This window comes from Scophthalmus maximus, chromosome 14 (assembly GCF_022379125.1).
Source record: "Scophthalmus maximus strain ysfricsl-2021 chromosome 14, ASM2237912v1, whole genome shotgun sequence".
NCBI classification, from domain to species: Eukaryota; Metazoa; Chordata; class Actinopteri; order Pleuronectiformes; family Scophthalmidae; genus Scophthalmus; species Scophthalmus maximus.
In genome coordinates, this window is record NC_061528.1 from 12,822,544 (window position 1) to 12,847,838 (window position 25,295).

A 25,295-nucleotide genomic window follows, 5' to 3' on the forward strand; every position below is an offset into this window, starting at 1 on the left:
TGGTTACATCATGAGAATATATTAGAGCGACTGGATTAAAGTGGTTGGATAATTCATGGGAATGATTCGGCACTTTTCACTTCACGCATTAGAATCAAACGCTCTCACGCGCGAGGGGTCACGCGCTCCTCCTCCTTTGGACACGCCCCTCTCAACACACCTGCCCTGTCTCTCTCTCTCTCTCTCTCCCACACACTCAGACAGACACTCAGACAGACAGGTGGAGCTGGATCCGCAGGAGCAGAAAGCGAGTTGTGGCAGACAGGTGAAAGCTATTGATACAGTCAGCTTTTTGCGATCTGAGGGAATATTTTTCAATATTTTTTTTGTATAATATTCCTTCCAATTCCCAAGTTCGACCGTGCGGACTCCCCCCCCCCACAGTTTTTCACTCCAGTTACCGACTGATGGAGAGGACATCCTGCTAGGCATCCACCTGGCGACATGTCCTCCGTCAGAAGCCTGCGCGCTACAGTCAGATAACCAATCGCCTTCAGGTGAGTCCAGGGGCTCTCAGCTACTCGTACATCTTCAGGGTGTAAGTCATCCCTCTGTCATTCACACACAACTTTCTTTCAGTGTGGTTAACTGCAATTGTTAAAAGTGTCAATTTGATTTAAAAAAGAAGAAGAAGAAAAAAAGGTTCTTCATCGTTATATGTCAGATTACACATTCATCATCAGGTGGAGTCAAAGAAGAGTGGACGTTTCTACATCTCTGTTCCTCTTCCTCGCACGTTGGCTTCACAATAATGCACTTCTCATGCGTTGCATCGTGTATGATGGAACCGTGCTCACACATACTGGACCTCAAACTAATCCCCCCCCCCCCCTGTTATAAAAGACAAAGAAATTGAAATTGTCATGAGACTAATTTTTCTATTTTTTTTCCATAATGTGTCTTCTCTCCAGCCTCCTCTACAGATGGCCTTCCTCCAACAGCTGCGACTTCTTCTCTGGAAGAATGGGCTGAGGGTCATCAGACAGCCGGTGAGGGACAGTGGGAGCCGTTATTTCATTTTTTTGACACGAGCACACATATTCTAATGTAATGTCAGCTTCACCAGCTAAGATTGAGGGGGATCTGCTTTAGACAACAGCACCTCTGACAGCCTGAACAGTCCAATTTGTTTTATGATATTTTGTGTTCGTAGGTATGGTCCCTGACTCTCATCGGCTGGCCTCTGGTCATCTTCATCATCGTCGCTGTGACCCGCAACCAGTTTCCCGCGATTGTAAAAGATACATGTAAGTGTAAAAACAGCGGAGGCGCCTCAAAGCACGTCCACGTCTGGTTAAGGATTTGTGTTTCAATGGACATGCATCACATCACAATGGGGACTTGACGTCGGGAGTGCAGTGTTTCTGTTTGTGGAACCAACCGTTTGGAGACTTTCCAATTTCACAATCAAAGTAAATATGAGGAACGCAGTACAAACACGACCAGTCCTTCAGATTTGAGCCTTTCCCTGCTCTGTTGACTCTGGTGTTTGCCCGTCCTTTGTGTTGTTAAACCTTATTAACGTATAGCGCATGTTTATTCATCTGCAATAAAGAGGATAAAGGTGCTCAAGGAGACAGTGTTAGGTAGAGGGAGGTAGGCTTCACATCCAGCACTTTTGTAAGAACATTCCCCAGGTCTGATTTTCCAGTTTCCAGTAATTCTGGTTCTTTGACGGATAAGTTGCATTACTCACAAAACCACAGATTCAAGAGAGCGTCGTCCTCCTATTTCCTTGTCTCTATGTTGGGTATTTCTTTTTGCATTATACACAGCATGAGTAAAATTAATTTACCCAAATTCTGGTTTTAACTGCAACCAGTTAACCCCTCCCCCCTTTAGCCTGTCCAGTCTTTTTTGCTGGGTCAGAGTCGGCGGATGCCTTGATTCACATGTAATTTGACAACCTCAGGGTGCACTAATTTAGAAACTGTCCAGGGAATCTGAACAATAGCACCTTCCCTCCCCATTTGGGTGCTTTGTCATGGGTTTCTTTGTCTCATTTCAAGTCGGCGGTACAGTATTTGGCCACACCTTAGGCAGGCCACAAAACCATCTGTCCTTTCTGAACAGCACTGGCCTTGAATCATGTTGCATTGAGTTGCAAAATACTTTTACAGATTTACTATTTTCCTTAAGATGACTCCTGTTGTATTTGGAGGCATGTGCCAAAGTGTTCATACTTCTTTTTTGTTCTATTTGCCACTGTTGGACAGCAGTAATGCTCTTGAATACAGAATTATATAATTTTAACTGCCACATTTTCGATGTGAATGTGTGGTCACAAAGCATAACAGACCAATTTGTTCCCTTTGTTGAATGACTTTGTTTTAAATACTTTTTCATTCTTCCTGTTAAACCCCTCATGAGTCAATATTTAACATTCTTACCCCCTCAATTCGGTCTGGGAAGGTGTAGAGGTTAACAGCCAGGTGTGATGTAACTCAGGTCCTCAAAGGGAGTTTACGCAATCTGGGATTCAAAATGGCCAAGCCTGCCATAACTCAGCTCAGTCAATTGCTGTTTGCTAGGCCACTATTCTCCTATGTACAATCTGTTGTGCCAAGATGTATGATAATATTAATGATAAATGAATACCACAGTCACCGTCAGTCCGCTCACAGCGGCTTGACTATAACCTGATTCTGCTTTCTTAACTTTCTCTTGTTTCAAAATATTAGAAATGGCTGAGATTGATTTCCGACAGAAGATGGTATGAGTTACTCTCATTGTTGACACAGAGATAAGCTCAGGCCCCCGATGCCGAGTAGCCTGGCGTAGCCAGACCAATTTATGAGGTGTTAATGATATTTGTGTATTACCTGCATTTACTCACTGACATGACTTTTACTTGAGTGTATTTGGACTCAACCATAGCTCATTTAAAGTGGCTCCGCTGAAAGCATTTGACATGCAACATAATAGAGGACATGTTCTCCTGGGATTTTGAAACAATTCTTCATGGAAGTGGTGTTTTCCAGGCGTCCTCACTTGAGTCACGACTTTGTCACGTCTCCTCTCCAGGTTACGTCGGACCCCGCAACCTACCCAGCACAGGCTTCTTCCCTTTCCTGCAGACCCTCATGTGCAACACGGACAGCAATTGCCATAACAAATCGCTTGGATCAAAGTACACTGAGAAAACTCCAGGCAGGGCAAGGTAAACCCATTCATCAGTGCGTATCATATATTATCGTTTATCTGTATACCAAGTACACTGTCATTCAAATTTGAGTCAGAATCATTCATCACGTCTTCATTTTAAACGTGCTGTACATAAAAGGTGTGCGGGCGACCCTTGAGTCACAAAGGAGGGAGACACCTCAGCATAGCAACACCACATGAGATGATTAATCAGTGTGTTCATGGGAATAAACCAACAGCAGGCAACCCCCCTCTGGGCGAAGGGAAGTCTACAAACCTCTTTCCTAATCATCAGCCACCGCCAGTCAGTTAGGAGATATGGTGTAGAATTCCCTTTTCTTTTTTTCCCCTTTGATTAGTTAAGCTGTTGTTCTGTCAGTGAAATCTAAATTCCAGAAGAAGGATAGACAAACCTGTTTTCTCTAACCTTCAACCCACTGATGAAGGATGTTTTGCATGATTCTTTTGCGCAGCTAAGTTTAGTCTTTAGCTTTTGTTTGGTGTTGAAGGGCCAAATACCTGCCTCATACTTTCGAGGGGCCTTTGCTCCGCTTGATTTTGTAACTCAACAGTTACAGTTTGAGTTTTAAGGTGTTTTTTGTGTGAAAAACACTTTTTGGAGTTGTCTGTCTTTATTCCAAGCTAAATACGTAAATATAATTGTAGTATTTTTTCATTTTAACCAAGAAAAACAAACAAAAATAGCATTTATCAGACATAAGTTTTAGCCACTACACATGGTCAAAGCCTCATGGGAGCAAATGCTAACATAAATAATTGCTCCTATAGATATTTTACTATTCAGTTCATCACATTTATATTTAACATAGCCTTCATTTGGTAAAGGTCTTTACTACATCGTCTGACTCTGTATGACAGGTCTTCCCTCCTGTCGGAGGGTTCCCCGCTGGTGAGCCTGATTCAAGGGACAGGTTCTTTCAAGCTCACTTTCCCCAATGACTCCAGCGGTAATCCAGCCGCACTGATCGAGGTCCTCAGCAAGATCCTGGGTATGTCGTCCCTCTTCACAGACCCTTCCTGCTGTGTACAAAGACAAAAACATATCTGCATCTTTTTCCAGCAAAGTTTCACTCCCCTCACTTGCAAATATGGACACCTCACAGAAATCCTTTAAAGCGAGAGTTTGACATTTTTTTTGTTTGCCCTTTCCACCTGTTACCCGTCTTCATGCCGAGCTGAGCTGGCGTCCTCCATATTTAGAGAGGGGTCGTGATGTTTTCATCTAACATCTTGACAAGAAAGCAAATAAACGTGAAATCTTTCCTCAAATGTTAAACTATTACTTTAAGAAACACACTTTAAGGACTCTTTTGACTGTTTGGTCCAAAATAATTGGACTTTGTCCTTCTCATGTTTGCAATATTAGGTGAATATGATATTGGCTGTTGCTGTAACCCTTACAGTTAGGTCATTTTTCAACAATGTATTCTTCTTTTTTTTAGGTCCAATATCCCAAGGAAGCCCGAATAATGTCTCTCTCATCAACACCACTCTTCCGGGAGATCAGGTGGGTGGATATGATGGAAGGCACAAAAGAGCAGAGCATAAGGAAGAGTCTGTTCCCTAGTTGTCGCAGTATTGAAACCTTGTTCTGCCTTGCACAGGTTATTGTTCACAGCAGACTTGGATAAAAGCTTGTAAGGAAGACCTAGAAGTGTCAGGGTTTGCTGACAACAGCGCAGATCAGGAAGACCCAAAATGCAGGCCGATGTAGTGAAGTGGCTTTTAATAAAAGATATGGGGCTTACAGGCAGACCAGTGAGCAAACAGGCATGTACAAACAATAGATTTCCAAAGCGCAGGTTGCGGATAAGCAGGACAAAAACGCGAAGCACTTTTCTGTACACTCAATTGAAAACGTCATGAAGTTAAGGAAATATGTGACGTGGGAATTCATGAAGGCATATAAATGACATTTATTTATGTAGTTATTTGTTATGATGATGATATTATCTACATATTCAATTTCAACATACATAACTTGATAGAAGATATATATTATTATGGATTCGGAGCTCAGTCAAGATAGGTGCTCTGTTGATTCTACCCTGGTAAAAACTACAATGCTGCTTCATTTTAAATGTGGGACGGCATTATCTCCTCTCTCCTTTTGTAAAGGATGATCAAATCGCAGCAAGTATAGCTTAGTGGGTTACACCGCTGACTTTGGTACAAAAGGTTGGTGTTGGATTTCCGGTCAGGCCCTTGAGGCTACCTACCCTACCTCCGATATAAGTCGGAAAATCAATGATTTTTGGCCAAAAGCGTCGGCAAAATAAATGTAATGTAATGTAACAAGTACAGGTCAAGTCTCAAGTCCTGATTCTGGTGGCTTCACGATAGCACATATTAAAATCTCAAGCCTAAGGCACAGCAAGAAATGCGTTTATGTCAAAATTGTAATAAAAACATTCCCTATAACTATTCATTGGCCTAATAATTAAAAATTTGACATTTGTATAATGATCGATGATGAAATAACATCACATATGGGGGTTATGCACATGTGTAGAACTGCTTGGTCCTTGTATACCATTGATAACTGAACTGTACTTTGTGTTCAGAAAATCAAATAATATTTAATGAATTAAATATGTTTTGAATGTACACCTCCACTTGATTGGCTCCTTTAGCTGTAATCACATGAGCTGATATGAATCCTGTCCTTTGCAGGAGAGCATGAACAAAATGCTGGAGTCGGTGAGCCTTGTGAAGAGGGCCATCTGCACCTTGATATTACCGTTGGTGAACACGAGCTCGCCCGGCCCCCTCGTCTACTCTGTGGTCACTTTCTGCAAGAGCAACAACACTGTGTTAGAGGTGTCACTCTACACACTCAACCAGGTACGAGTCCGTGTCTCTCTGTGGCTGCATGAGTCAGCTAAATGTCACCAGCACAGCGCCATGATGCACTCGTCGCACACAACCTCTTCTTTGATTTCACGTTTTTTTTCTCTGGCCTCTGGTTGTCAGATACTAACAGAGCTGATGCAGAAAAAAACGGATGAGATGGTGACGGTGTTCGGGATGGCGGTGATGATGATCGACCAGATGCAAAATCAGACCTCACTGTGGGAAAGTCTCCTGGCTCTTCCTCGGCTTTTCACCCAAGGATCTGTTGACCAAGTGCTGGGCAGCGCAGACGTTCTGCTCGTCAACATACAGGGGTACGTCCACGACGGAGCAGTGCAGAGTGAACGGGCTGCAGCTGCGTGACCTTAGGAAAAGGCAAAATCAGGTGGCGCTCAGCTCCGCAAAACAGTCTTTATATTCTATGTTGAAATTTTGTTTACAATGAATCCAATTAATTCCTTATTTAAATGCCCAATTTAGTGTTTTCCTGATGATGAGTTTCATTGAATAGGTGAGGGGAAACCCCCTGCTTTCAGGTGATGCACGGCCAGCAAAGAAGAGGGATGTTATCCTGTAGCTTAAAATATATTTTGACCTTTCAAAAATGTCTGGGGGATAATTGACTGGTTTGGCGTAAGAGTGGTGCAGTTTGCTGAGCTGAGGTCAAATAAAAACGGACCCCTGGTGACTTAACTATCTACGACTCACTGAAGGACGTAGAGCAGCAGGAGGGCAAAATGTGTGCGTTGGTCTCGTCATTAGTTCTGTCAGGTGTTTGCTGCCTGTCCTGTCTTGTTTTGAGCATTACATGTTTTTTTCCCTCGTGGTTTCTCCAGTGCTATGCGTGTCATCGAGAAAAACTTCCCTGAAGCCGGTGCCTCACTTTCCCCCGTGCATCCACTGCTCGTTGGAGGCATCAACGTGATTCGCTATATTCAAAACTGGCCTGGCAAAGGTAACACCATCAGCTGTAGCACTGCGCATATTCTAAATGTCACCCATGAAGACCGTTTCATTTTGATAGTGCTTTTGAGTAAATGGAATTAATGTATATTAGGCTCACTTTTGTCGAAATCATCTGACCATGTGGTTTGATCCCTCTCAGATGTGTCCATTTCCCTCGGAGAGGTCGTCACCTTGCAGAATGACTCACTTAGTGACATGGTGAAATACGTCCTACGAGAGGTCCAGATACCACTGGACAAGGTACATGTTGCTCAAAGTCGTTATACTATATCCCCATGTAGTACACAGGAGGAAGAGACATCACACAACACACATTGAAATAGAGTTCGTAGCACCCATCTGAATTAGATGCATTTCCAGTGGAAATTTGTGCAATTTCGCATTGGATATTATAAATTTCAAGATTAAAAAACTAGCACAGAAGTCTCTAGTGCCACTTTTGAGTTAGGAAACCAGATCTGCAACAGAAGTGGATTTGAAATGTTTTAATAGCTGTGGTAATACTTATTTCCTGAATGAATTCCTTAAGAGTCTGTTCCAGGATAAATACTCTGACCATCCTCTCTGTCTTAGGCCATCGGCCTGACGATGGACAGGGGCATGGTGCGCTCCTACCTGTGTGACAACAGCACAAACCCGATTTGGCTGAAGGCTGCGTGCAGCACAGGCACTGTGGACATGCTTCTGCGCTGGATCAGCCCTGACAAAGTGGCGAAGCAGGTGGGCTAAACTGATGTGGACGTTATTATCATCATCAGCAGAGAGGATCATAGACAAAAGAGATGCTATTTGATATGTGTGGACGGCCACTGTCCCGTGTATATTTCTGTAGTTCTTTTGCTCCTTTTCTCAGTATCTCACTCTTACTGTCTCTCATGCTGCCTGCTTGTGTTCTACTGCCTTGGCTCTTGATTTGCATCCTCAAGTGCCACCTCCACACGCAACTAGTTTCAGACTGCACCCAATAATTAGTCTGCCGCCTCAAGAAAGCTGCTGGCCATAGCAACAAGCAACTGCAACTCGCAGGTCGCACCAGGGGAACAGAGACCGCAAGGATACCCAATTAGCACTGCCACTATGGTACACATGTTTTGATGAGCTGATTCCCAATCAGAAGATGTTAGCTCACACCGTCATTACTCTGTGTACTCAGTCGGACATCATTTCGTGACATGATGCTGACATGTAACAATGATGTACATGTGTCACTTTATTTAAACACATCACATACAGATTCAGTGTCATGGTGCTGATGTTTAAGTGACGTCCAGTGTTGCGCAAATGATGGCCACTTTATTTAATCACAGCTTTCTGCTTTTTGTACCTAGTGAGCAAATATCCACAGGATAATCTTATGTAAGTCATAACTATAAAAACTTTTACCATGAGAATTTGATGTACACTACGTAGCACAAAATACTACTTAATTAGAAAGTGTACAATGTTTCCTATATATTATTTATAACAACCAGGACAGTGTAGTTCTAAAGTCCTTTTGGCTTTTTGGTAAAAAAAAGAAGACGTGATGGCACTTATTGTGTAGATACTGACAGAAAGAGACAACAGTAGAGCAGGAAAAAACCTCTTGGACTTCTTATGCGTAATTCATAAGCCTGATTGATTTCAATTATGCAGCTCTAATTTTTGGAATCTCTTTTTTCTTTATTTTACCTGCTTATGTTGACCCTGTCATTCCCAGGCTCTCCTGAAATGGAGTAAGCACGTTGCTCCGCATGACGTGTCCTTCGCCAAAGGGCTGCTGCACAGTCTGATTGGAGGTTTATCCCCAGGAGGTCAGGGAGGCTCCAACACCACGAGGACCCGCCGTAGCGTGGATGCACAACCACAAAATATCGAGGAGGAGCTGTAAGTACAGCATCGTCTGTGAACTGCCAGTCCGCTGGAAGTCAAACCCAAAACCCCAGATTAAAGCAAATGAATGTGCTTCCTAAATGTCACACAAAGATTGAATGTGGAAGTTTTTAAAAAATATATCTAAGTGGGTAAACTTATGTTTTTGCACTGTATTAGTAAAAGATGACCAAACAAAATACAAAATCCAATTTCTTATTGTTCCTATGTTGTTTTAGCATGTGAACAACTTTCCATACAATTCTACCACAGCGGACATTTATACACTACACAGGGGAAATCTTGGCTTTAAAATGGCTTAGAAATAACATCCCCAAACGATTCCGAACTAATTCAACTTGATCTTTTTCTTTATTTGGATCAATTTATTCAATGCCCTATTCTTTGTAAGCTTTGACTGGAAACCATCTTGTGATGTGTTTTACCCTTTTGTCTTCCTCCCCCTCTCCTTCCTTCACCTTGAAGTTGACACAACCTAAATAAAAATTTCAAATTAGGTCAAATATAAGACATCTGTATATAAATGGATAGAACAGATCTCCCTTAAGTCTCGTGTCCTTTCTACTGTCAACAGTTTGTGCTTTGTCTTGAGTTTGGCCTTATGTTTACAACAGGTTTTTGAGCGTCGGCCAAGTGGTGATGGAGGTTATAAAACTTGTTCCTGAAGTGGATATGGTTGTCCAGAGCCTCCTCAGAAGTGGCTATCAGTCCATGATGTCAGCAACCACGGCCCTAGACACTGTGGAAGGTGAGACTGCATAACATCCCGCTTACAGCGAGGCCCCTCCTGTGGGAGTAATCACATGATGTATAAAAAGAGCTTCTTATACTCACAAGCATAGAACACATTATTTTCAGGATGCAATTGATTTCGATAGAAAATCTGAGCTAAGACATACTAAGTAAAATACAGGCTCTTAATATCGGCCTTTACAATCACAAAGCAAGAGCAGAGAGACTAAGTCTACAAGTTTTCACATTCACATATATGTCGGTGTAAGCAGCATGGCTTACTTTTCCCCCCACACACTGCCACTGTCATTATTGTGAGCTTTACATAGCGTGCGCGCTGTAGTCTGTGTAACCTCGAGGTTAATGGAACTAGTTCACACCCTTTCTTTGGGGACTGAAAGAGAAGATGGAACACTAGAGAACTAAAGAGCTGCCTCTTGGGATGTATTGTACAACAGAAGTGTTAGTCATGTGGGTGACTTTACAATTGTGTTGAAAGTGGCCTTAAGGTTTTTTGAGCCTAAACCAAATCTTCCAATTTATCTTTATATAGGACACCAATCAGATGAACTGGTTGTTTCTCTGCTGTACATTTGTCGTCAACACTCTTATTGGTTTGCAGAAATGATGACCAATATCTGGAAAGATGCCAATCAACTTAAATCGACTTATACAACGCTGATGACAAACCAGTCTGAGGCAAGCGTTTGGATTGGTCGTGTCCTGGACAGTGTGATGGGACTTGTTATGAAGGTATGTTAGTCTTAATCCGTAGGGGAAAATTATGTTAATTTTATAACCTTGGTCTTATGTAGATTCAGGGAATTTAATTTCAGAGATTGCTGTTTAAATTGATAACAATGAAAATGGGGTGTGGGGTTTTAGATATTTTCACAAGGACATGTTGAGTAAAGCTTCATTTTGAATTAATAAGGTATGATTTATTAAAATGAATTGAGACAATGACATGCTTGAGGATGCTTTGATGATGTTATGAAAAATAATGAAACGGTAGCAAATTCATAAACTGGTGGGGTTTTTTTTTTAAACTAGACTCTGGCATCTGAGAATTTAACTTGTGAGGCTGTCCTGGGTCCCTTCGAGTGGCTCTTGACCTCTGAGAGCATAAAGATTGACGCGTGGAGGTCAGTGATCTGCCAAAACAGCTCTTCTCAGCAGCAAGCTCTACTGAAGGACTGGCTGCCATTGATTCAGAAGGTAAAAGTTATTTAACTCCTTCTCAAGAGTTTCATTGCAAAGTGATTTTTAACCAATTTGTATCAGAGAGTACTGCCTGAAATCCCCTTACTGTGTGAAGAATACATAAATGATGTTATGAATGCTTCTCCAACTCCAGCTAGACTACTCACATCAGACCAGAATCAAACAGTCCTGATGTGATGAAGAAAGGTCGTTCAGTTTTTAGTGATAAAGTCTTGATGATAATAATACAAATATGTTTTTATTTACTTAGATTTTTCACTTTCTTTATTGGACTTGTAAATACAGAAGATATGAATTCAAGTCGTTCGCCGACTTTGTTTCAACAAAGGTGACTTTGGTGTCAGGGTGTCTTTAATCTCATTTCCTATGTTATTGTCACAGTCACAAGAGGTGTACGCCGCAATCACAAGCCAAACGGACGACAACGCAACACTTCCCATGATTCTCTCTGAGTGGCACCAGTTGAACAACAAGAGCATGCGATTTGGAGAGTTTCTGAACAGACTGGCAACAGAGCTGGGTGGAGCATACTGGATGAACTGGATGCCAGACAACAGCACTCATGATGTCACGCAAGCTCTTCAACAAAGGTCTTGGAAAAAAATTGTTGATTAGGATAAGATAAGATAAGATAAAATATTCCTTTATTCATCCCACAATGGGGAAATTTGGTTGTTACAGCAGTGGACAGAATAAAAAAAATTATAAATGTGCAGAGTTCATTCCAAGTGGTTGTTTGCTCTAAGTGCTTTTGATGTGACCAAATGATTGATTACAGGTTGTTATACCCTCTTAGAATCTTAAAATAAAATTTCTCAACCTTAGAGGTTTTAAGGTTCACGCCTATCAACATTTCCCCCAGAAAAAAACTTTAAGTTGAATTTTACACAGCTATGCTGCAAATCTCCCATTTCTGTGCGTTTTGTGAAATGAAAAAAAAAAAAATAGGTGAAAAGGACATGATTTCATGCTGTTGGTTATCAGTTCACTGTCTCAACAGTGTTGTTCTTTTGCTTTGCTTTGCTTTTAGTGTTTTCTTGTTCATGGTGAAACTTGGAGGAATGATTGAGAGAAGTCAACTGTGGCCCGATGTAAAGAACTACTTCCACATGGTTTACTGGGTTTTGAACTACAGGCCTGGTGTCGTAACTCAGCCAGCCAACTGTGAGTCCTCTTCTCTTCTCTTCCCTTCTCTCGTCTCAAATTCTCCTCAAGAGATTTGTTTGTTAGTTAAAAATGCAAATCATGAAAATCAATACATATTCAGTAAACGCTAGCTTACGAAAAAATGTTCTTTGTAAGGTTTTGTGTACAATAATTAATAGGCAATGCCACTGGGCTGTTATAATGAAGGTCTATGAAGAGTGTGCAGGGGGAATATGTGGATGAAATATCAATTAATATCATCCCAAAATGACGCAACATTTATTCACCAAGTATTTAAATGAGTTTACCCAAAACTAAGGAATGATTTATCCAGCCTAGGAAATGCAATACAATGCAAAACAATTAATGCATGTGTGTAATGTGTTTACCGTCCCCTTTAGGCTCCGTCAACAGCTTCACCTTAGCCCTTGAATGTGATACTGGTTTGAACTGGCCACAATTTGTGCAGGCCATGACTCAGGCTCTGCTCTCACCAAGTCAAGACGTCCTGGTGAAGTAAGTGACAAAGCTTGTATAGTTTTAATGAATAACGACAAAAAAACAATCTTAGTTCCCAAAATGTCAAACTACTGTTTGGGTTAAATGATTAACTTGAACTGCTATTGTTAGTTTTTCTGTGAACAGAGCAACTCTGCACAAATGCAGAATTCAGCATAATAGTGATTGAGGAGAAAAAACACCAGAAGTTGTATTATTGTTTTTTCCTGTTTGATACACATGATACTTGTATAAGATTATTTTCCACTCTTCTCTTTTCTCTATAGTGGTCTCAAAGGGACTTTGAATCTTTTGCAGCATTTGTATGGTGACATCTCTAAACATCTGGTAGCATCGTTTTTGAAACAAGAAATCAAGGGAGGAGATGCACTCTCTGCCTACCTGGTTAACCTGATGCACAACCTGGACACGTTTTTGCGTGTTGTCACCACCCTTCCCGACAGCAGCATCTCTAACCCTGATGTCATACTTCCTCAAATAACTGCCCTGTTACAGTCCACAGGTCTGGCACCAATGCTGCCTCTGCTCCTTGGTGACAGCCCCCTGAATGTCTCCACGGTGCTTGATATTGCCTCAAAGCTTGGCAGGCGCAACCAGCACATTTTTACCTTCAACGAGACCGACCCAACAATGCCTGAGTTTGAGAGGCTGATAATGCAGTTCCTTTCCTTGGAGGGTAACCTCACTCTTGCTCTCCCCCACATCATGGGGCACAGTCTGCTTACCTATTCTGACTACTTTCACCCAGATGTTGTGGCCCAGCTCAGAAAAGCAATGCAGCCTTTCACCAACCAAACTTCCTCAGGTATTGTGGAGACCATCCTCAGTACCATTGAGCTACTGAAGACAGTGACCGATTCCCCAAATGGTGACCCTACAAAAATCATTCTTGGGTACATTCGCCAGCTTCAAGAATTGGTGATGTCCATGTACAGACTACGAAGAATCGAACATCTCCTGTTACCAAGTGGGCAGCTGAGCGCAGCACAAGTCACTGATCTCCACCTGCTTTCCAAGGACTTTCTCAATCTCCTCACCCCTGAGAGTCTTCAGAACCTGACACAGGCTGGACCAGATGCTGCCCAGAGCATTGTTTTCCAGAAATTTGTGGCATTCCTACCACAGGAGTACCAACAAGGAGCTGCTCGCTTTCTCCAGGATTTCAAAGCTCTGCAGTATCAGTTGACCAAATGTGCAGCCGGCCAAGACTGTGTTGCTGGAATCTCTGAAATCTTCACCTTCATGCACCAGATATTAGACCTGATATCCTCAGCCAATGGCACAGTCACCATCAAAGTAGCTGCAACCAACTTGGTTCTAGTAGGACGGGAATATGAGGAAATTGCATCCCATTTCTTCACACTCCTTCTTGGCCCAAATGATTCTGCCACTGTGGAGACATTCAAACAGACTCTCAATTTAATCAGATCGCTCTTGGCTACGCCGAATATTTCTGTGTCTGATGTCCAGAATGCTCTAGGACAGTCAAACCTAACCCATGCGGAGCTGAATAACCTGGCTGCACTACTTGGAGCTGCTAACATAAACGACCTGCTGGTTAGCATAATGAAGATTGTCAATACTAGCCAGTGTTTTGAACCTCAGCATGACCTCATGGTGACAGCCCAGTGTGTCATGGGGTTGATAAATGGTGTCAGCGGTTTCCTGCAACACGTACCTGATCTCCGTAATCAGACAGCCATCCTCTCCCTTATCCCGCTGATCGTCAATGCAACTTTGAGAGATGTCATTCAAGCCAACTTCAGCTCCAATCCAAACATGGTTCTTGCACACGCCTTGAACAGCACCATGGCCAATATAAAGACGAGCCTCCAGATGAACCAGCTGAACACTCCAGAGATCATGAAAGAAATCAGAGTGGTGGAGAATCTGATACAACTAATTACCAACATGGAACCATTTAACAATCTTAACTCTCCCTTGATGATGGACCCACTGTACACCCAGAAAGTATATTTGGGGATTGTGGAATGGTACCTGAAAAAGTTGGAAAATATCACCAGAAACAGCTCGATCTCAGAACTTCTCCATCCATTTTTCTACATTGCACAAATGCAAGTGACATTACAGCTGGTACAGACAGATTTATCTTTGTTAGTTACTAACCAGGTTGAATTCCTGATGAACAGCCTCCAGTACCCAATAGATGGTGTAGGGCTTAGTAAAATTGGCCTGGCAACTGTTAAGATTCTGGAGGGCGAATTGAACTTCATAAAGTTGAACCTAGAGTTTCAACAAAACATTGCAGGTTCAGTGATGTTGTTCAATACTACCATGTTAAATGCTATTGAGACTCAGATTGAGCTATACCTCGACCTCATCAAACGGTGGATGAAACAACCCAATGTCCAGTTGATTCTCACCAGTATGCTCCAATGGGGAAACTCCTCCATAAACATGTCCACCCCAGCGACAGACATTCATCAGCTGCTGCAGTCTATGGCTATATTTCTCGATAATGATCAAAGGGCCTATCTCTCTGTAATTGGCAATGTGACCCACTCCCTGAACAAAGCCCTAATGGTGGCAGAGCAACCAGGTGGCCTACAGAGTGACCACTTCTTAGCTGCCATCTTGGAAGCAGTCCAAAGTGCAATGCAGCTCCTGACCGCAGCCACAGGCCCCCTGCCGCCCTCTGTACAGCAGAACATCCTGGAGATTGTGCAGGATTCATTAAAGCTCACTGTCCAGCCAGACATGGGCTTTGCCTCGTCACTCAACATCTCCCTCCGTATCCTCAAGAGAACGGAGAGTGTTGTCCAACAGACAATACCAGACATGTTTGCCATGTACCTGCTTTCTGGAATAAAACTAGCAACCACATATTTTGAGAGCATCTCCACAGCGTCTGGACCAGACACCTTCAATGAGATGTGAGTGGATTTAATCATATTCTTCAAATTACAGAATTGCCCTAATGTTATGTTTGTTATGTTGAAGAAAAGCAATTGAAATAAGCACCCACAGCTAATGTGTATAAATAATTAACTGTGATATAAAATCATATATTCTTATTATTAATAACACATTGTTTTAAAGTGATGAACTAATTTAATTGTTGATGCTGAATAAATATCTGTAACTGGGAGTAGACAACTGAAGGGTAGGGCAGCCTAGGGCAGCTATAATCAATATTCTATCATGACTGGTTGCATATATATATATATATATATATATATATATATATATATATATATATATATATATATATATAGATGTTTATACAATTGTATTCATCACAAATATCAGGAAAGTGGTCCTATTTAGTAAGTGACTATGATTAAAAACTTTACGCATTTCAGTGATCATAATTTTAATTTTAGAGCTAACAGAAACTTTGATTGCATGCTGTTGCACTGTATGCAATCCTTCAAAAATGTTATTAGACATACTTTTTTAATGTTAATGAGACATGTTCAGATGTGAAATATTTATTTGCTTTGTTTCTTAAGAATTTTGAACGAGATGAAGACAGTCGAGAGCCTTCTGCCACCAAACAGCACAGCTCGGGCCTACATTTCTGCGGTCATTAACATCACTCAGTCCATCCTGGAGTCAGGCCAAGGCAAGTTAGCTCCTCGGTGTCACTGAAGGTGGACACGTTGAATCCTGATGAACTCTGATGAAGCGCACTTTATTATTCAAGCTTTGATTCCAGACAGCCTAAGAGATGCCTATCAAATATTTCACAGTGCTGCAACAGGATGATTATGTTTGTGTGTTTGACCCTGAACTTGAAGTTCCAATTCATGAATGGTATTTCTTGTGATTTCAGGCAATATGAGTCTTTGGGCCAATGTCCAGGTGATTTTCACCAGTATAATCCAATGGGGAAACCCCTCCATAAACATGTCCACCACAGCGACAGACATTCATCAGCTGCTGCAGTCTATGGCTATATTTCTCGATAATGATCAAAGGGCCTATCTCTCTGTAATTGGCAATGTGACCCACTCCCTGAACAAAGCCCTAATGGTGGCAGAGCAACCAGGTGGCCTACAGAGTGACCACTTCTTAGCTGCCATCTTGGAAGCAGTCCAAAGTGCAATGCAGCTCCTGACCGCAGCCACAGGCCCCCTGCCGCCCTCTGTACAGCAGAACATCCTGGAGATTGTGCAGGATTCATTAAAGCTCACTGTCCAGCCAGACATGGGCTTTGCCTCGTCACTCAACATCTCCCTCCGTATCCTCAAGAGAACGGAGAGTGTTGTCCAACAGACAATACCAGACATGTTTGCCATGTACCTGCTTTCTGGAATAAAACTAGCAACCACATATTTTGAGAGCATCTCCACAGCGTCTGGACCAGACACCTTCAATGAGATGTGAGTGGATTTAATCATATTCTTCAAATTACAGAATTGCCCTAATGTTATGTTTGTTATGTTGAAGAAAAGCAATTGAAATAAGCACCCTCAGCTAATGTGTATAAATAATTAACTCTGATATAAAATGATATATTCTTATTATTAATAACACATTGTTTTAAAGTGATGAACTAATTTAATTGTTGATGCAGAATAAATATCTGTAACTGGGTGTAGACAACTGAAGAGTAGGGCAGCCTAGGGCAGCTATAATCAATATTCTATCATGACTGGTTGCATATATATATATATATATATATATATATATAGATGTTTATACAATTGTATTCATCACAAATATCAGGAAAGTGGTCATATTTAGTAAGTGACTATGATTAAAAACTTTACGCATTTCAGTGATCATAATTTTAATTTTAGAGCTAACAGAAACTTTGATTGCATGCTGTTGCACTGTATGCAATCCTTCAAAAATGTTATTAGACATACTTTTTTAATGTTAATGAGACATGTTCAGATGTGAAATATTTATTTGCTTTGTTTCTTCAGAATTTTGAACGAGATGAAGACAGTCGAGAGCCTTCTGCCACCAAACAGCACAGCTCGGGCCTACATTTCTGCGGTCATTAACATCACTCAGTCCATCCTGGAGTCAGGCCAAGGCAAGTTAGCTCCTCGGTGTCACTGAAGGTGGACACGTTGAATCCTGATGAACTCTGATGAAGCGCACTTTATTATTCAAGCTTTGATTCCAGACAGCCTAAGAGATGCCTATCAAATATTTCACAGTGCTCCAACAGGATGATTATGTTTGAGTGTTTGACCCTGAACTTGAAGTTCCAATTCATGAATGGTATTTCTTGTGATTTCAGGCAATATGAGTCTTTGGGCCAATGTCCAGATGATTTTCACCAGTATGCTCCAATGGGGAAACTCCTCTATAAACATGTCCACCCCAGCGACAGACATTCATCAGCTGCTGCAGACTATGGCTATATTTCTTGATAATGATCAAAGGGCCTATCTCTCTGTAATTGGCAATGTGACCCACTCCCTGAACAAAGCCCTAATGGTGGCAGAGCAACCAGGTGGCCTACAGAGTGACCACTTCTTAGCTGCCATCTTGGAAGCAGTCCAAAGTGCAATGCAGCTCCTGACCGCAGCCACAGGCCCCCTGCCGCCCTCTGTACAGCAGAACATCCTGGAGATTGTGCAGGATTCATTAAAGCTCACTGTCCAGCCAGACATGGGCTTTGCCTCGTCACTCAACATCTCCCTCCGTATCCTCAAGAGAACGGAGAGTGTTGTCCAACAGACAATACCAGACATGTTTGCCATGTACCTGCTTTCTGGAATAAAACTAGCAACCACATATTTTGAGAGCATCTCCACAGCGTCTGGACCAGACACCTTCAATGAGATGTGAGTGGATTTAATCATATTCTTCAAATTACAGAATTGCCCTAATGTTATGTTTGTTATGTTGAAGAAAAGCAATTGAAATAAGCACCCTCAGCTAATGTGTATAAATAATTAACTCTGATATAAAATGATATATTCTTATTATTAATAACACATTGTTTTAAAGTGATGAACTAATTTAATTGTTGATGCAGAATAAATATCTGTAACTGGGTGTAGACAACTGAAGAGTAGGGCAGCCTAGGGCAGCTATAATCAATATTCTATCATGACTGGTTGCATATATATATATATATATATATATATATAGATGTTTATACAATTGTATTCATCACAAATATCAGGAAAGTGGTCCTATTTAGTAAGTGACTATGATTAAAAACTTTACGCATTCCAGAGATCATAATTTTAATTTTAGAGCTAACAGAAACTTTGATTGCATGCTGTTGCACTGTATGCAATCCTTCAAAAATGTTATTAGACATACTTTTTTAATGTTAATGAGACATGTTCAGATGTGAAATATTTATTTGCTTTGTTTCTTAAGAATTTTGAACGAGATGAAGACAGTCGAGAGCCTTCTGCCACCAAACAGCACAGCTCGGGCCTACATTTCTGCGGTCATTAACATCACTCAGTTCATCCTGGAGTCAGGCCAAGGCAAGTTAGCTCCTCGGTGTCACTGAAGGTGGACAAGTTGAATCCTGATGAACTCTGATGAAGCGCACTTTATTATTCAAGCTTTGACTCCAGACAGCCTAAGAGATGCCTATCAAATATTTCACAGTGCTCCAACAGGATGATTATGTTTGTGTGTTTGACCCTGAACTTGAAGTTCCAATTCATGAATGGTATTTCTTGTGATTTCAGGCAATATGAGTCTTTGGGCAAGTTTTGAGAGTGCATCACTTGAAAATGTGCCCATGATACTGAGCCAGGTAAGGCTTAAAACGTGTGTATGAAAAGTATATCATTTTTGTTTTGTTGGTTTGAGCTCTCTTTCAGTACGTTTAGTATTGGTTTATATGTGGAAAATAAGACTTTTGATGGCTTAGCAAGTCAAACATTACGTTACATTGCCAAAATGCTGATAAAACATCTCAACGATATCTCTGTTGGTACTGGAATTCTTGGCCACCACCCAGTCACAAACCACGCCTTGTATTATAGTTATGGGGGTATTGAAATGGAGGCTTTATAGTCATCACAGACGGAAAAACAAAACAAAAAACTTGCTCTTCATGCTTCTGTCAAAGTTGTGTGTCCTTTGGTCAGTATTGTTATCATATTTGATGGATCAAAGATCACGTGCAACATGTTCCACTAAATCACAAGAAAATCTTTTACAAAATCTAACGTTCTTTCTGTGTCAGGTGGGCAAACTTGTGAGCATGCTTTTCATGGGGAGTACAGGCTTACAGGACACAATTGCTTCATCTCTGGGCGGCTTTGCTCAACTTTCTCCGTTCCTGAGGCAGTTGATGACTGCAGAGACGGTCCAAGACATGTGGGATGCGTAAGTTAAATTGTGCTTAACGCAGACATATTATGCTTTTTCAGTTTTCCCTTTTACTCCAGTGAGTTATAGAAAGGGTTTCTTTGTGGATGTCAAAGATGTGCAAAGTTTAAAAGCCCATCTTGCGGTAGTGCATCTAGCGTGCCTTGCGGCTAGGCACGCCCACAACAAAGCCAGGTAAAGCGAGAGCAAGATAACTTCCTACATGCACTGGAGTTCGGTTGAACAATCACGAAAGAGTGGACCAGCTGGCTAAAAGAAGGAGCTGCAGGAGCAGGCAGTCTGAGGAAACTAAAGTGTTTACAAAACATGAGAGCATCATCTTTCGTAATAACCCAAATTAAAATCATGAACCTGAGTATTAGCATAATATGTCTCCTTTAATTACTTTGTGCTGGTTAATTTGCACGCTTTTCATGTGTGCGTGAGAGAATTGTCAATTTGAATTCTGTATTTATTTATTTCACAATTGAACAGTACTGTTCCATTGCCCCTGTGATTGCCCTAATGCCCTGTATTTGATCACAGGCTTGAAAAGATGCTTGGAGCTCTACTGTCATCCATCGAGGGAACAGAACTATGGCACAATGTCTCATCTGTTGTCCCAGTGTTTGAAAAAATCATTGGGTGTATGGGGAAAAACATGCAAGCAGAGAATGGTAAGAGCACTACCAGACAACAAGCCAACATAAGGATAGACTGTTCAGTGGCTGAAAATGGACAAGACTCCTACTGTGTTTATAGAACATGTCAAAACATAATAACAGCAGTAGAACCGGTCTGGTTTCAAAGCACACCGTTTGCACCTTGAAATATCCGAGACAATTTCCCATTATTTACTTGGATTAAGTTACTGTTTTCCAAACTTATGTAATTTTTTAGTAAAGCCATTCACATTGATCAAACCCTCTGTCTTCTCCTCCTCATAGTGATGATACTAAGCCTTCAGATGCCCGTGGTGACCTTGATGAAAGAAGTTGCTCGCTCTGTGAATTCCAGTCATTTTAACTTGTCGGAGGTCATGGAAAGACTTCAGTTTGCCATTGAGCGCACGGTGCAGCCGGCTGAGCAGGTTAGACTGCAACTGTTTTCTCTGGGATAGCATTTGTACATATTGTACATTTTGCTTTTGTGGACGTGTTTGCGTGTGTATGTCTGTGACAGAGATCTACTGCAGGTGACGCATTAATCCGGATGCATTATTGCATGCAAACAAAACATATCTTTCATCTTGGCGTCACAATTATTTTGTAGATAGAACATGATCGAGAGAAAATTATGAAAGAATGCTGTTCTTTGTAGGTGTGGAATCTCTCTGTTCCACTGGTCGTCATAGGCACGTTCATGCAGATTTACCCCTGAAAAGACATTTGACAGACAACATTCTCGTACCAGGACACACAGATAACATGTGGGCTGGTGAAGCACTTTGAATGACTCACGATGACTCAGCTCAAGATACAGCTGTTGACTAGATGTTGGATGGGATTTGTCAAAAACATTTTTTTAAATGTTCCTTAGTCAGTTCTAAGTGTTGCTTTTTGGCGACACAGATACTGTAGGAGGCTATTTTACGTACATTATAGAGGAAAAATCTAACCGGAGCCATACATTGGCAGGCTGTGATCTGTATCATGGAGTTTTCACAGATATACTGTATCAGTATCAATGTGTATGTTGGTATGCAAAATAGAATAACAAAGAAAAAGGCATAGGTAATACAGAAAAGTATGTGAAGAGGTGCTTCTAATACTTTGTCCACCAATTGTTTCACGGAAGACTTCTTACTGAGGTGCAATTAAATGTATCACCACCTTTAAATATTGCATCACAATTAGGTGGTGTAAATACAGATAATGACTTGGCTGTTGTATTGAATAGCATTTGATTGTGCAATTGAATCTACTAAAGTGGTAACTTTGGAATGTTTTGTCCTTTATTTAAAACAACAGTTTGACATGTTGCTTTCTTGCCAAGTAGGAAGGTAATAAAATTAGCAAAACTTTGTACGAAACAGTTCGAACAGTACAAAAGCTGAAGGGTAAAAACAACAAACTGTGTTGGTCAGCTGACCGTAGCCTATTTACTCTATAGACACTGAGCTTCTTATTTCTTGGCCAGAAAGCTGCTCAAATGTCAAAATATTAAATGAAATTTTACAGTCACTGTCATGTTTATTGTATGTTATTTTTCATATTATCTGGCCTCATTGAATATTTTTTAATGCACTTATGTCATTATCAGCCAGACAAAGCCAGTTTAGATTGGCTGTTTAGTGTAGCAGAACGCTATTTAAGTGTTAGTCTGTATCTGTTTGTATGCCTTAGAGGGAGATTCCTGACTTGGAAATTAACTCTGTGATTAGCCCAATGTATGTGCATGCATACACATTGTGTGCGCATGTACAGTAAAGTCTGTGTGGGTGTGTATCTGGTGTCTGTGAGAAGCAATGATACCTGTGTGAGACTTCTGCCCTTTTCTTTGTTTTGTGTAAACTGCCTGAACTGAGAGATTATGATAGTTCCCTTGTGCCTCTGCCTTTTGTTCCCCATACACTTTGTTCTGTGTCAATCTCTCTCTCTCTTTCTCTCTCTCTCTCTCTCTCTCTCTCTCTCTCTCTCTTGCTTCCGAACTGGTTTTCTCTGAACAATGGATGTGAAACACAATGAGACCCTTTGACGTTTTGTTGTCATTTTCCCCCTCGCTAAGGCTAATGGCACCCTGGATTGCAGTGAAGTTCTCAAAGCATGGGAGCCAGTGGGCGAGGCAGCAGGGTTAAGCCCTGCCACCATGGCGATGTGGTGCAACATCAGCCTGCAGCCTGTTTTGGAGGCCCATGCTGCAGCCCAGACCGTTTACTCCCACACGAACATGACTGTGAGTAGATGCCTGCTAGATCAATTAAGAAATTGCCAAAAACGAATTTGGCAATAGACATTATATTTTGTCAGACTGGACTGAAATTTAGTTACTTCAAGAGCAGTTGACAGTTTCCCCACCTGGTGGCAGTGTTGACACACAGAGAAAGCTGCGCGTTGCTCACGGTTCATTTCTTGTCGCCTGTACAGCACATGGGTGTGGGACCAATGACTGTGAATGCCACAGCTGCCAAGATTGTCACGGCCATGCAGACTCTGTACCACGTCGGTGTCAACCGAACGCTGGTGACGGAGCAGCTCGTCGAGGCTTTCTCCTACCAGATCTCGACGCTGGCGGGCCAGCCTCTGAGCCTCCAGGCACAGCACAACTGGTTCAAGCAGCTCCAGGACGCGCAGTTACAAAACAGGTGACAGCTATCTACCGCTGCAGTCAGATAATGTCATTCCTGGCATGACGTTCAAAAGCTGCAGTGGAAACGCAATCAGAGCATACTTCTGTCCCCGTTTTTCTTTGTTCACCGACAGACGCCTTAGTAGATCAGACAGCACAGGCTACCCTGCAGCCATACAATATGAGGACAGTGTGAGGCAGTCATATGAACATGCCGTGCGGCCGCCAAACAAGACCCACTGAACATCACAGGCTCATCATATTCAACAATGTTTTTAATTAATAGTGGAAATATACAGTTCCATGGAAAGAGTCTGCTGCATGTCTACGCGGAAACCATGGACACAGACTCATCCTTCCATGAACTCGCGCCCTTCATTTGATGTCACAACATCATCCACAACGCACCAGTCAAGCCCATTTGATTCACTTCAAGTGGAGTGACCACATTTGCATTCTGCTTGATTAATTTAACACGAGTCTGGCTGAAAAAAAAAACAGAGAAGCCTGCGCAGATAGTGGCTTAACAATGATTCAGCTAAGTGCAATATCCTTTTAAAATTGATTTCCCTTTATACGCCAGCAGCAATAATGAGCCGGGCATGGTGATAATGATCACATTCTGTGTATCGCAGGGAATCAATCAGGTCTGACCACATGAGTTATAGATCATTTATCACAGTGGAAAGACTACACAATATAGTATTGGGGATGAAAAAGGGAAAAGTAAGTTAAGAGATAAAAAGCTTGAGGATGAAGAAACTTCTGGTCAAATATGAGAAGTTAGAGTAAAGTGGAATCATTGTATTAAGAAACAGTCTCAGTTCATTGTCTGTTAATTGATATTTGATAGTTGATAGTTTTTTCACGAGACAATATCTGAACCTGACGTTCGCTGAATTTCTCCCCTTCTACAGCCTGTCTTCCATCAAAATGCTCTCAGATGAGCTGCTTAATGTGGCCCCATTCCTCCAGCCTTACGTAGAAGCTATGGAAAAAGCAATGCGCCACATCATCCACAACTCCCATCTTCTTCAAAACAGCAGCTCCTCCCAGGACCTCGTCAAACAGGTAGCGATGATCTTCCTGGCCTCTGCGAACATCACCTCGGACGACGTCCTCTCCATGGTGCGGGGGGACTTTTCTGGAGTCAACGAGGCGTCTATTATTAACGCGATGAGAGAAGCTGTCAAACTGATGACGGACCTGAAGATATTCGGTGATGAGCCTATGGTTTACCAAGCCTTGGAGCAATTTCTGGCATCCAATGACACAACTTTGATATTGGAGAAGGTGGCTGAGATGACGGCGTGGTTGGCCTCCACTCAAGCATCTGGACTAGAACTGCTGATGCAGGCGCTGCCCAAAGTGGTCGACATCCTAAGGTCCATCTTGTCTCTCCTGACCAATATGAGCGCGGACATGCCGGCAAACACCGAGCTGTTTGAAGGCCTAGCTGAGAACATAATAGCAATGCTTAGGCAGTTGTTGAGCACCAGTGGTCTTCTGCCTCCCATGAGTCAACATCGGGGAATGTATCTGACCACAATGACTGGCAGTAACCATACGACGAGGAGCCGACACAGACGCGAGGCCCCGTTTATGCCCACAAGGGACCCCATGGATGACTTCATAGACCTGTTCTACATCGATTACCCTGCCATGTTCAAAGCCATCGCTGTCCCGCCTACCACAGGAGAAATTCTGGAGACGGTCCACATGTTCCTTGCCAATCCTGATCTGAGTGTTGTGTTGAAGGGAGCTACCGGTGACATGCCGTGGGGTTTGAATGCCTCTCGGGAGGAGACCATTAACTCTGCCCTTGGGATGCTCTCGCTTCTCACATTGCCCGATGCATTTCAGATGTAAGTACTATTAGCACTGGGCAAGGGATTCAGGGGAAAAAAATGTAATACTTATTGCCTGTTTTGTTTTGTGTAAACTTATTATGTAGCTTGAGGTCTACAGTTCCCCTAGGATCTGTAAATTAGTGCTTTTAATCTTGCCCTTTTCCCTAATTTTTCTCCATTATGTTGTTTAATCTCCCCAGGTCACCACTGGATATCCTGAAGAATGCTGTTGATATGCTTCCCAATGGCCTTCCATTCTCCTCTGTGTTTAAAAATATCACCAGAGCTCTGGCCAGTGATTCTCAAGGTAACGCTACAGTTCTGATCTACTGTCTCTCGGACTCTGGCCGGACATTTAGAGGCCTCCTGGACCAAGGGCAGCTTAGACAAATGTGCACACATTAGTCAGACGGA

General features: G+C 42.0%; 1 protein-coding gene across 2 annotated transcripts in view; it reads left to right on the forward strand.

The window, feature by feature from the left end:
• The first annotated feature begins 203 nt into the window (after window positions 1-203).
• The window catches only part of abca12 (ATP-binding cassette, sub-family A (ABC1), member 12), a 62,009-nt gene continuing 36,917 nt past the window's right edge, over window positions 204-25,295 (forward strand). Inside the window, exons 1-32 of one of the 2 annotated variants that reach the window (XM_035604146.2) lie at window positions 204-497; window positions 912-989; window positions 1,154-1,247; window positions 3,025-3,160; window positions 4,024-4,154; window positions 4,608-4,672; window positions 5,839-6,009; window positions 6,139-6,332; window positions 6,855-6,973; window positions 7,124-7,224; window positions 7,558-7,704; window positions 8,684-8,850; window positions 9,471-9,604; window positions 10,211-10,341; window positions 10,642-10,806; window positions 11,194-11,402; window positions 11,843-11,976; window positions 12,360-12,474; window positions 12,744-15,371; window positions 15,951-16,063; window positions 16,274-16,823; window positions 17,373-17,485; window positions 17,696-18,245; window positions 18,793-18,905; window positions 19,116-19,183; window positions 19,619-19,761; window positions 20,290-20,420; window positions 20,691-20,833; window positions 22,471-22,638; window positions 22,830-23,047; window positions 23,949-24,896; window positions 25,082-25,188. In XM_035604146.2, coding sequence (XP_035460039.2) covers window positions 924-989; window positions 1,154-1,247; window positions 3,025-3,160; window positions 4,024-4,154; window positions 4,608-4,672; window positions 5,839-6,009; window positions 6,139-6,332; window positions 6,855-6,973; window positions 7,124-7,224; window positions 7,558-7,704; window positions 8,684-8,850; window positions 9,471-9,604; window positions 10,211-10,341; window positions 10,642-10,806; window positions 11,194-11,402; window positions 11,843-11,976; window positions 12,360-12,474; window positions 12,744-15,371; window positions 15,951-16,063; window positions 16,274-16,823; window positions 17,373-17,485; window positions 17,696-18,245; window positions 18,793-18,905; window positions 19,116-19,183; window positions 19,619-19,761; window positions 20,290-20,420; window positions 20,691-20,833; window positions 22,471-22,638; window positions 22,830-23,047; window positions 23,949-24,896; window positions 25,082-25,188 — 8,272 coding nt within the window. In that variant the 5' untranslated portion in view covers window positions 204-497; window positions 912-923. The remainder of the gene's footprint in view (window positions 498-911; window positions 990-1,153; window positions 1,248-3,024; window positions 3,161-4,023; window positions 4,155-4,607; window positions 4,673-5,838; window positions 6,010-6,138; window positions 6,333-6,854; window positions 6,974-7,123; window positions 7,225-7,557; window positions 7,705-8,683; window positions 8,851-9,470; window positions 9,605-10,210; window positions 10,342-10,641; window positions 10,807-11,193; window positions 11,403-11,842; window positions 11,977-12,359; window positions 12,475-12,743; window positions 15,372-15,950; window positions 16,064-16,273; window positions 16,824-17,372; window positions 17,486-17,695; window positions 18,246-18,792; window positions 18,906-19,115; window positions 19,184-19,618; window positions 19,762-20,289; window positions 20,421-20,690; window positions 20,834-22,470; window positions 22,639-22,829; window positions 23,048-23,948; window positions 24,897-25,081; window positions 25,189-25,295) is intronic. The other variant, XM_047337271.1, reaches the window with a different exon arrangement.